We start from the raw sequence: 12,766 nt of genomic DNA on the forward strand, positions 1-12,766 counted from the left end.
ATTACCATTTGGAGATTAGTTGCATTGAATGCGTACTTTTATTATTCACACTGTTTGTCTTTCATGGGTCAGGAAGTAATGTGATTATGCAAGCTCCGTCGGAGCTTTGACTAGCACTGTATTATGGGTGATGTAGTCGGTGTGATTTGTAAGTAGTCTTGATTATAGCACTGATGGCGGAAAAGCGTTTGAAACGAGCCAATCAGGAAGTTTAAACTAAAGACACACGTGGGTAAATAAGGGAGGGATGTAGAGCTAACAATTGGCTTTTGAATGGAGAGGAGTCAGGATGGTTTTAAAACGCTTAGGGCAGGTACGGGAGGAGTAGGGTTGTTGATTACAGCTGAGGGATGAAGGAGGGGTGAAAGACTGTGTTATGGTGGGAGGATTGTTTATCATGCAGTTATGATCGTAGCACTGATAAGAGGAAAAGTCAGGGTTATCATGAAATAGATCGAGTGACGGACAGCAGTTTTCGAATATAGGAAATATAGGAAACAGACATGATAATGAGAGACACTTTGCTAGGATCCAGTTTGAGGGGGAGAGTACTTGGTCAGGTTTATGTGGGGAGGGACAGTAGGATAAGGAGGAGGGTGTAGGTTGGTGGGAAGAGTGTTGAGGATGGTAGTTGAAGGGAAGCCGGGGCAAACATGGGAAAGCTGATTGTTGAGCAGGTTTTGAATAATCACGGGGTAAAGAGTGGGGAATGTATCAGTGAAGAAAGGGACCGATTAAGGTGAACGGGGGGTGCTTATCAGTACTGTCTGAGGGAGGTAGAGTGGGATAATAAGAGAGGGCTGGATTGCAAATATGGCATTTTGTAAAACGCATTTTGAAAAACGAATTTGTGAATGTTAGTGTAAAGCATGATATATTATTGTGTTTTACATAAATGGTAATGGTTATTATTGTTGTTTTTATTGTTATTCAGAGTGACCCCTGACGAAGGGCACTTGATTGCCCGAAATGCATTGGGTTTTATTTAATAAAACACTGTCTTGGATGAATTTTTGCATTGGTCATATTCTTTCAAGAGGTCCGGACGGGCACGGTTGGAACATAAGAAACTTGGGAAATGGCAAACCATTCCGGGTGTGGCATGAAAAACAAGTGTAACTCGAAAGGATGTAAAAAATATTTGTTTAAAATGAGTACAGTGATTATAATTCATTAAAATGGACTAACCACATGATCGCCATGATGGCGCACTCAGCTGTGCAACTGGTAGGGGCAAAAAGGATGCCCCATCCCTCACTGTTGATATTAACCTGGTGCCATTTGGGCAAGGCACTATTTACCAGCTTGCACGCATTCTTTGATTTGATTAACGGAATAAGGTTTGGACAAGCAAATGGAAGAAAGGTGGGCATCCCACCCCCACAATTGTTAATTTACCTTACTCTGCCATGACTCGGCATGGCGCTTGCGCCCAACCTGCTAGGACTGGAGATAGCACTGTAAGTTATCCAGGGTGATGTTGTGGGAAAGTGAGGTCATGGATGGTTATGGCATCATGATGCAGTGTTATTTAAAGAGATCAGTCTTAAGCTTTTCTGCAATTCCAGCAGTCTCATAGATAAAGAGACATTGCTCCAGATTCTGGGTGCATGGATGCAGAAGGCTAGCTACCTTTTTTTCACACTTCTTCTCCAGTCTGATGATGATGTAGCTGCGCTTTTGCCGAGAGCCTTGATGTATCATCCCACCAACTTGGACTTGCCCAAAGTCCCTAAAAACACACTGATAGATTTTCTTTTGCCAGTAATTCAACTCCCATGAAGTCAGGATTTTCAAATTGCCCCCGCACCCAGAGGTACAAATTGGCCTCACACATATTTGTCTTCCCTTCACCGTTCTCCAAACCCGCAGAACAAATCTTTAAGGTAAGCCCATCAAAACCCTTCAGTCCTCAAAATCTCTAGCCTTCCAATACACCTTTTAAATGCCTGCCACTGTGACTCTTGTTCACTGATGCAGAAAAAGGACCCGAGGGCTGAAGCTCAATAAATGAACCAATGAAATACCGTGTTTGTTTTTGATGACATCATGCATGTGCGCATGGACATATGACATCTTACAGCATATTAATTCTCCAAAGGAATGGCCAAGTCAATCTCAGACTACACCATCCTCATGTGTCACGTTCTGAGCTGCTCAGGGGTCATGTCTGTGTCACCAGCAGGAACAATACTGGTGCTTTATGTCCTGTCTTCAGAAACATGGGACTTTGAATCTTGACTTTCTAATCCTCTGACTTCTGAGGTTTATCTGGAGAATACAAGCATTACTTTTACCCATGCTTCTCTCATAAATCTGATATAAACACAGCATTCTGTTTTCGACTCTTGAACATGCGCATTACTAGCTCGGCCTCTTACCTTGAGGAAAGAATCCGTCACACCCCAAGCGAAGTCACAGGGGAAGCGGCCTCGCAACGTCTCCGGGGAATCTCTGGAAGGGAAGCCATTGTGCCGCACGATCTGTTTGTAAAACAGAGCCGTGGATTTCGGAATCCTTTCTTTCTCCTTGCTGTTGAAATCGATGTAATATAAGCCGCGTCGAATTTTGTGCCCAAACTGCCACTCAAACCCATCCAGGAGAGACCACGCGGTGTAACCGAACACGTTTACGTCTTCGTATTTAATGGCTGCAAACAGATTGGACAACAGAAGTGACCACGTGGTATAAAATCAACACCTTTACCTCTTCGTATTTAATGGCTGCAAACAGATTGAACATCAGAAAGTGTACTTTTTGTGACTAAAATGAACGAATCATAAATCGGACAGATACATAGTGATCTAACAATCCAAAAATAAAGCTGGAACACAGTGATTGAGTATATCGCAATGAAAATGCTTCCATAATTACATAATTAAGCCTGATGGCTAAAAAAATATGTATTCTGTGTACGAATATACTCATTCCTTGTTGGCCGTTGCCAAGAGCCATTGTGCTGTGGCAGAGACCAAGTATCCGGGCATCTTCACTGTTATTTATGGAAGGCATAAAAGAGACCTACACACCTACATAGATGCACTGTGAGCTACACGTGTTCTCTGCGGAAATCAGGCCTTATCTTACAGCTTTCTTCTCCTGTTATTTTTTTTTAATCAGAGTTTTGAGCATGATATTTTTTTTATTTTGTGGAGCTGCAGTACAGGTGAAGTCTGACGTGGGTGTGCACTATGCAAAGGCCAATGCTTGCTTCATCTGGTGAAGGTACCTTACCCATAGAGGAACTCCCATGGTCACCTTGCTTTATACACGCCCACGCTTAGCCGTGCGGGATCCACAGCACATCTCCAGGAAAGCTGCCATTGTAGCAGACGTCCCTCTGCAAATGCTGGCAAATGGGTCAGTGAGTTACCACCTTTTCCCAGTGATCTGGAATTCAGTTTGAATCCCTGCAAGGAAGACGCAGCCTTCCAGCCTTCGGACGTCGGCAGGTTGAACGCCATGAAATTGCCTTATGGTAACATCTGTTGTTTGAAGGTCTTATGATGCCTTTCTGTGTACACAGGAATGGAGCTAACTCAGCTGAATCATATTTAATACTTAGGACCTGATTTAGAGTTTGGCAAACAGTTCATTTACTCCTACGCTTGCCGGCCACTTTAAGAAACAGGCAGACATTAGCGCTTTCTGCCAGAGGAGCTCCCTTTGGCTCCGTCAATGAAAAGCCTACTCCAGTGGCCTGACTGAGATGGGGCCATCCGAGTAAAGCCATCACACCGCCCACTCTGTTTAGAGCAACCGTTGTCATGGTTTCTTTTCTGTCCATCCCTACCAGGAAAAGCCTGGCAGCGAGGGGCAGAAAAAAACAATAATGGACCCCACAACTTGGGGCAAAACCGAGTCTCATTAGTATTTTGTTTTTCTTAAACAAACTGCCTCTCTGGCAGAAACAAAAGAAGTTAACAGTTTTGGTGACAAGCACTCAAAACCATCAACAGCCGTCCACCAAACCTTTTGTACCTTGACTGGAGTCACGGTGAGAGTGGTTCCTTCCCAGGTACAGAGATGACTGCTGGGTCTGCGTTCATCTCTACATTTCATGGACGGAGTACAAACAGGATGGCTTCTTTAATGTCCTCCACCAACAATAAATTACACCCTTAGTTTAATAAAAAAATAAGCGCTGTTGTTCAAAATGTCTCTGAGAGTGTGCTACCGACTGCTGCTGCTGCATACTTACAGCACCAGCGACGGTGGGCAACAGATTTCTCATTAAGTAGATGGCCTCCTCCCTGAGACAACAACGCAGTCAGATATTTATACATTTAAACATGGATTGTGACCCTATGGTATGGAATAAACACCACATGAGTATAATTTGAGCACACCTTCCTTGAGTTGCATTTGTTGCCCTCACATGATGGTGTTCTTGGAACTGTGTGAGCAGTTGCAGCAATCTGCTCCCCTCTCTTACAATTCCAAACTGCTGCAGTCACCCACCTTATTCCAGGGTCACCACAAGCTGGGATTGTCCTTGAATATCTCATCCATACTTATAAAAGACAACATATCATTTCAGATGGTTCATGTCGTTTTGCAAACATCATTTACATACCTTGTAGGACCTCATTGATGAACTTTTTCATCAGATACATTGCCGTGGTGTCTTCTGTTTTTACATGACTCTTTGTAAACCAGCCATTCTCTGCAATCAAAACTCTGGGGTTGTCATATTCCAGCTTGATCCACTTCAAGGCTTCTCTCAAGTTAAGTGATACATCCTGACCCATTGTAGGTACACTGTATGAAGGGTTGAAATTATTGGGACCAAATGAAAACGCAAAAAAGTCTGCACTTCCTTTAATATAGTTCTTTTCGGCTTCCGTAAAATTGGGCAAGAAAGAGTGGTATTTTTCCTTTAAGACCTCAGGATAATCCCCATCTCCAAAGATGGGCCTGGAAAACCACCCCAGCACCATGTCTATTGACTTCTGGCACATGTAGATGTTTTCAGGAGTAGCTTTTGCCTTCTCTGGTTCAATCCAGTGTGATCCCAAGGCCACGGACACAAAACCCTTCTGAGATGGGCGGAAGTTCGTGTTGTAGTCATGCCAAACTCGAGCATGAGCCTGATTTGAAACAAAGAAAGAAGTTAGTCATGCAAGTGCGTTGAAATATATAACTTGAGAAGTCAGTCTAGTTGTTTAGTATTTATACATTTCTGTCATGCCCCTAATCCGAGGTCAATGTACTTACATTTTTTGACAGCACCTCATAAGGGATGGTGTTGATCTGGGAATGTTACCTGTTTTAGGAGTGCAGACTAAGCACTTAATCGCCTTAGATCATGCGATAAGGTGTAGAGACTGGGTATGTTTAACATTACAGTGCTCCCACTCCTGCTATTAGGCCATCACCCATGTGCCGGTACTGCAGGAGCCGAACAATGAATTCGTTCTACCACTTCCTCATCAGTGCACCGTTTTCAATAATACCTTCTCATGAACATTGGAATCAACAGTCATTTTCGAACACTCAATGTATTCGTAACTTTTTTTTGTTTTGTTAGTAACTTGTTTGTTATTTAGTCACTGCTTCCAATGTATCCAAAACAAGGATATATTTGTACATTTTCAGAGATTATAGCATAACATACATCCAGCGCTATTAACATGGCATCCCATGTTCGTGCACGGACTCATTACTCGTGAGCCGAGTTTCTCACATTCGTAGCAGCAGTACAGTTTTTATTTTTAACCTTAATAAAAAAAAAATAAGCATACTAAGATATCACAAAATTAATTTCTAAAGGTAAAATATCACAAATACTGAATAGTCCGTTGGAAAAATCATCTTCCCATCTAAAATGCTACCGATTACACAATGTGTCTATCTGACATGAAATTACTAAGGGTCTTTATCCTCTTTCATTCAAGACATATGTGCCCTTTTATTTTCAATGCAATACTTTGTAGTGACCAGTGTTATATTTTTGTGCGGAAAATCAAGTTAAAGGATCCATCATTCATAACAGCTCCTACTGACTAATTGCTCATTGCCACAGAAGACGGAGAAAAAAGTGAAAAATCTAAAGAACCTGGCAAGAAATAAAACCAACAGGATGCCTTGGGTGCATTCTCAATAGTTCAGCACCTACCTCTATCAAGAATAAATGTTTCTCACTTCATGTTGCAAGAGATAGGACAGTTTAAAGTTATCACATTATCCTGTTGAGGTCAGCCATGTCAATGAGCATTCCACCCCTAGTTTATTACACTAGATCTGCTCCACTGCATTATGTTCTGTAAACCAATGTCTTCCTTCAGGTAATGGTAACAGCAATACACCCATCCTATGAAAGATATAACATAGACTCACTATTGACACAATCCTCAATATCATGATTACTAAATTTACTGGGACTGTCTTTCCCTTTCTTTGGTTCCACTACTTGGGGCTGCAGACAGATTAACCAGTTTCAAGGGAATTATTCGCCTTTTCATTCCCTTGCAATTGTTCAACCACCATCACAGTCAACCATCAAGCCTGAAGATGGACTCCCACAGTCCTCCAAACTTCCATAGAATGCTGGGTCTCACCCACACAAGCCCTTCTCTGGGTCCAGTGTCTCATCCATTTTGGGATCTTTAATAGGACGGCAACCTACCTTTGACCTAAGTGCGTAGTTGTCATCCGAGCAGCAGGGATAGGACCCCATGTTATCTCTGATCAAATATGGTTCAGTCCACTGGATCCCACTCCATCTTAAGCTCACTTGCTACTCACCTAGGCTACCACAGATCCATTCTTTCCCTCCCTGTTCAAAACTCAGTTACTTAGAGGCACTAATGTGATATTCCATTCTGTCTTCACTTGCAGGCAGTCACTACTCATACTGCAACTTTTGCACCTGCTCTACAAGTGGTGAGCTCTGTTGCACATCCTTTCCACTGCAGACACCTTTCATTGATTCAATATGGTCTAACTGATAGACATATGCGTGGGATATATTTCCTTGGGACTTTTCGTTTAAGTTTACCAAACCCCTGCCTACTGCAACCCTCTCCGGTCTTGACTCTCTGCATCAAAATGGCATGGGTGGTTCACTTTATACTGGCCAAGCAACTTTTTGACCTGCAGCCACTTGCAAAGTGTCTCTTCATGCACAAAGAAGGATGATTAGTTTTCACTAGATGCAATGGTGTGTCAAATGTAGTCAGGGCCTTTCACTTAGTTCCTCACAGAGTACTACAACAAGGCACCACAAGGACTTTAGTTTGAATGTTTCGAAGACAATGTGAACAACAAACCGCATATTTTGTATCCCCTTAATGCCCGTTTTACAGATTAATAGATGCATAAGAAGAAGTACCATGAGCAGAGGAGGGGCCCCAAGAAAGGGAACAAGATCAGGAACTCAGCGCTTAGCAATTGGTAGTTCACGCACACAGAGCTGGCCTCACTTACTACCACATGATTCCACATTACGGAGATGCTGTCATTCGGCTCTAACAATGCCGTCCTCTTTTTAACACATGCAGCAGCGGGTCTCAGTTTGATTAAGTAATGCACCAGGGCTAATGTGGCTAGGATGTAGTATAACACAATGTCTGACATGATACTGCTGCAGTCATTGCAAGGACAATCCTCCAGGAACTATTACCAGTAACTCATTCGCTAGCTTACCTGATAATAAGAAGGAGTGTATGCTGAACTGCATAACTTTGTTGTTGCCATGCAGGGTGCTGATGCACTGTGTATGTTGTATGAAAATATGAAAATGTCAATAAAACGATTTAAAAAAAAAAAAAGTACCATGAGTGCAGCTGGATGATACAAATATGTGTTTTAAAAATGCTGCTGCCACATGACATTTCATAGCATGTGTAAATTGTTAAAATGTGTAAGAACAGTGAGCCGGAGCTGGAAAAGCATCTCGGAAGAGGAGTGGGCGTCCACCCTCTCTGAGTAGCAGCCCGTGCACACCAGCAATGTGCTGAAAGTCATCAAAAACCTCAACAGCTAGATCACTACATGTGCCGACACCATGGGTCCCCTCAAGCACAACTGAAAGGCAAGAGCCCGACCACAGGCCAGCTGGCACACAGAGGAACTCAGGCTGACGAACCGCAACTGCAAACAACTGGAGCGCAAATGGAGAACATGGCAAGACACCGCAGTTAAAGGCATCTTCAAATCAGCCCTAAGGTGCTATCACCAGCAGATATGGTCCAAGCTCTTTCAGATTGCATGCATGTCAGCGCTAAGAGCAGCAAGAAAATCTTTGCCATTATCAAAGATTTCACCATGCCTCCTGCCACCTCAAGCAACATCAACCCCTCACAAGACTTTTGCAACAAGCTCTCAGAATTCTTCTATAGCAAAATACTCCCCAAATACAGCAACTTCAACCCTCAACTGGACCCCGTTACCGTTGGAACTCAACTTGCCATCAAGGTCGATGATTGAGCCCTGAACTTGTGACCTTCCATCACCACTGTTGAAAGCACTGGTACCATGAAGACCATCCACTCATGGGCCCCATCTGACACTTGCCCCCACCACACCTTCACTAAAAGACTTATACCAATCAGTGAAGCTCTAAAATCCATTCTCAATGTCTCATTTGATTCAGCCACATTCTCAGATACCTGGCAACATACCATTGTCAAACCCCTGCTCAAAAACCTATCTGCTAACCCAGCCACGCTTTCCAACTACAGATCCATATCCCTCCTACCATACCCAGCAGAGGTCTTAGAAAAAACTAATCAACCAACACCACCTCCGACCACCTCAGCAACCACCAGCTCCACCATGCCAGGCAATCTGGATTCAGGCTCAACCACATTACAGAAGCATCACTTATTTCCCCCACAGACGACATCTGCATGATCCTTGAAATAGGAGACATAGCAGTCCTCGTGGACCTTTCTGCAGCATTTGAGTTGCTCTCACACCCCATCCTGATCAGGCACCTACACAAGATTTGCATTCAAGGGCCTGCTCTCTACTGGATCTGCTTCTTCTTAACAGATAAAACACAAGGTGTCAACCTGGCACCTTATTCTTCGGAAACCCACAAACTCATCTACACAGTTCCTCAAGCTTCATCACTCAGCCTCACCTCTTCAACGAATACATGTGCCCCCTGGCTAATGTCATCCGCCCACATAATTATCAATTAATTCAAAACTTATTTGAGATAAAATCCATAAAACACAGCATAATCAATATTTTGAATATACAATGATAAATTTCATTTGACAATGGAGTCATAAAAAATAGACACTATGTCAAATAAACAAGACCCCCTTGGGTATCTTATGTAGCATACATCCGTTCTTACACATTCACTCACAAGAGTCAGGTATTAGCACCAATAGGAGTCCAGAAAGAACGTGATAGTGTGACCATATACAAACCAATGTTTGGTTATAACATCAAACGGCGAGGATGGGGAGTGGTCACACCACTAAAAAGACTGGGCTTTGAATTACTAAGATATTTAGAGCGTTTTTTCAATTACTATATCTAGCGCTTATCCTATGGCAACCAATAGAGTACGCCCTCTTTCCCATTAGACAACCAGCACTTCAAGAAGAATTTTAAGCAAATACGTTGTTCCTTTGGACGTGAGCTGGTAAACAAAGGAGTCCCATAGCCTCTGTGGGGCACACAATCTGGCATCTAGCAATAAGGTACTTCCCTTATCTATATCAGAGGGGTTGTTTAATTTCATCTTAGCTCATAATATTCAGATAATTAATTAGGGTTGTCCCTTTCTTTTATTTGTCAGAGAAATCATTGCGGAAGGCACGTTTTTACAACTTTATCCAGAGTGTAACACTGGTGCTACCTTGAACGAACACACAAGGTATTGAATTGAAAGAGGGCAGGATGGGTCCCGACAGATAAGTTTTTTATGATGAAACAATACAAATGTTTATTTGTTATATATTTCCCCAGGGAGGAGATTACCCCCTTTTTGAAAGCTGAATTTTATAACAAATTCGGCGGTTGGAAGATGTCACCAATGAAGAAGTGACAATCTAAAGTCACGAGCACACCCCCGATTAGGTGGGTAACTCTCTCTAAAATATCGGATGTATGAGATCTGCATGGACTATATTAGTGTTTGCTTGGGACTGTATGAGTGCTTGTGAGCTCCAGGTATGGCAACAATGTGGAGGACAAGAGTGGGGTATTTAGAATCACCGTTTTTTAATGATGATGTCTGCGTATTAGTGTTAGGGTGTGTGTTGCCCCATCACATAAACATGCTAATCTAATTAAGAAATGTTATCACCATGAAATACAAGCCATTTGAGAAATGTGTATGTGTATATATATATATATATAAAATATGTATTTTTTATATATTTTTTTGATTTTCTAGACACTATCTTTTGTGGGAGTTGTGTTACAAGCATTTGTGCTAGCCTGAAGAAGGTGGGGAATCATAAGATACCACCGAAACGCGTCGCTTTTTTGTACAGACTTTATGGGAAGGACTTACACAACGCTTCTGGACATCGAGAAAGCATTAGGTCCACAAAGGCACAGATAATATCTTGGGATATAATTGTAAAAGAAACGTGACACATTTATGAGATATGTACCTATGAACTTGTCAGTCTTTGATTGATGTATCCTCAAGTGCCCATTAGATTAACACTATAAGACATTGCTGCTTGTGTACTTCCCCTTAAGTCTTTTTGTCTCCCTTATTGATTCTGTGATAAAATGTTTTTAATGTTTTTTTAATGGTTTTTATGATACATAATAAATATACTTATTTTTCTATATACACTACCTTTCTGGACTCCTATTGGTGCTAATACCTGACTCTTGTGAGTGAATGTGTAAGAACGGATGTATGCTACATAAGATACCCAAGGGGGTCTTGTTTATTTGACATAGTGTCTTTATTTGGTGTCCTGTTCCCCTTGGTGTAGTGGGACCCCTCTTTTGTTTTTCGGTCATAAAAAATAGATCAGTAAAATACATATTTAGAAAGAGCTAAATCAATACAAGATTGAAATATAATACATTCCTAAAATAGGAAAAATAGTAGATATAGTTTAAGTGGAATATAATTTACTAAATATCACCACTGAAGGAGAAAGTTTCTGTCATATAATCTACATAGTAATCAAAAACTTGGCCACATTATAACTATAAAATCATTTGTGCTTGAGCTAAGGATTCTCAGAGCTTCTTAATGTTGTCTAACCCTCAACTGGCAACAAATCGGTACAATCCATTTTTTTTGCTGGGCATTGTGAGCATTGCAGCAGAAAAACTGATGGAGCACCATGTCAAGAGCTTTCCCACTTGCCGGACAGTCGTTGCTCCCATTGCTGCCCCCATTCCAGGATATGCAAACAAACTTAGTCGGAAGTATTTAACATCCAAAAATGTATCTGTAAATTCTCATACAAGGTAACAAAATATTTCTTTATGAATAGCCTTTGTTACCCAAGTTGTCTCCGTCTGGTTTTCCCGAAGCTCTCCAACCCTAGTTGTTACAGAGAGTTTTTTTTATGTGTGTAAGCAAAGGTATTGCCTGATAATTAATTAAATTACGAAGATCTTCTAGAACTAATCTATAGGAGACTAGTTCTGGTGTGTTGTGTAGTCTACGCCAGTATAACTAATAAATGCAGTCCAATACACAGGCGTGGTACACCATCTCTTTAAATATACAGACCAAAAAAAAATCAATTAAAAGTCCCCACTCTGGGCCCCTGAGCTTTGTCTGCAGGCCGGCTATGTTCCGCGGTAGTAAATTCCAATCCCCAATTGAGTCAACTTTGGGTGGGACATTTAAATTGCATAGCCCTCGAATAAAGAGTCAGGCCTCTCTTTCCTGACTCGGAGAGGGCCTCTCGGGAGGCAATGTTGATCTGATAGGAATATTTCTAAGGTGTTTGGCCATCGGTCATTATATTTCAAATAAATCTTTGTTTCACAGTTTGGGGGAAAGCGACGTTCCGAAGCAATTAGTCCATCGCACCGCTCTCTCAAAGGCTAATCAATATAATCAACTTTTTGATCTGGGATTGAATGGCATTTTGCCTTCACAATGTCAGAACGTATCACCTCACAACAACTGCGTGCCTTACAAATCCAATAAATGATTTTGTTGAAAAGTGAGGCCTCATCCTCTCTCAGCCCTGGGCACAGGTTTTCCACATTGTGCATGTATAGACTGCTATTTACTGAATTTGTATTTTTCATCCTTATTATGTGTTCCCTCATCAGTTTTCTTCCTTTATTGGGTGGGGACCTTTCATTGTTCGCTTCCATCAGGTGTAGCAATCGGGTCTGATCAAAATGACAGTTCTCTCTTGTTTGATGTAAGTGCAAGCTTTCAGCAGGGGTCCAAACATGTGAATGTGTGCTGCTTGACTTCCCCCTGATGATCATTTGTCACTGAGAAGTAACAGCTTGGGGGCAATGTGTCTCCAACTATTCGGGTGTTGGCTGACAGAGGGAAAACCGTGCTCTCCTCGCTGGTTATTAATGCGATTCCATGTTTCACCATGAGTGGCTGAGTCTTTGCTAGTGTTATTCAGTCACCCAACTAGGGCCATTCCTTCTTCTTAATTAGTTCCATCAAATGTTTTTTACTAGATCTTTTATTATGGTTTTTAGTCCTGTAATTTCTGCATTACGCTTAATCACAGTTTGAACAAGATCTATACATCTTACATCTGGAAATGAACGTTGTAGGAAAGTTTCCCTTTTTGGCATGGTTGCCCCCTACTTTTTGCCTACTGGTACTGATGTTTTCGACTGG

At 41.8% G+C, this 12,766-nt stretch overlaps 1 protein-coding gene across 1 annotated transcript in view; it reads right to left on the reverse strand.

Moving 5' to 3' along the window:
• KLB (klotho beta) overlaps positions 1 to 12,766 on the reverse strand; it is a 246,710-nt gene that overhangs the window by 118,007 nt on the left and 115,937 nt on the right. The window contains exons 2-3 of the mRNA XM_085642248.1: positions 4,577 to 5,090; positions 2,382 to 2,650 (exon numbers count right to left, since the gene is read on the reverse strand). Of these exons, the coding sequence (XP_085498374.1) occupies positions 2,382 to 2,650; positions 4,577 to 5,090 (783 nt within the window). The remainder of the gene's footprint in view (positions 1 to 2,381; positions 2,651 to 4,576; positions 5,091 to 12,766) is intronic.

The sequence above is a fragment of the Triturus cristatus genome, chromosome 2_2 (genome assembly GCF_964204655.1).
Source record: "Triturus cristatus chromosome 2_2, aTriCri1.1, whole genome shotgun sequence".
NCBI lineage: Eukaryota > Metazoa > Chordata > Amphibia > Caudata > Salamandridae > Triturus > Triturus cristatus.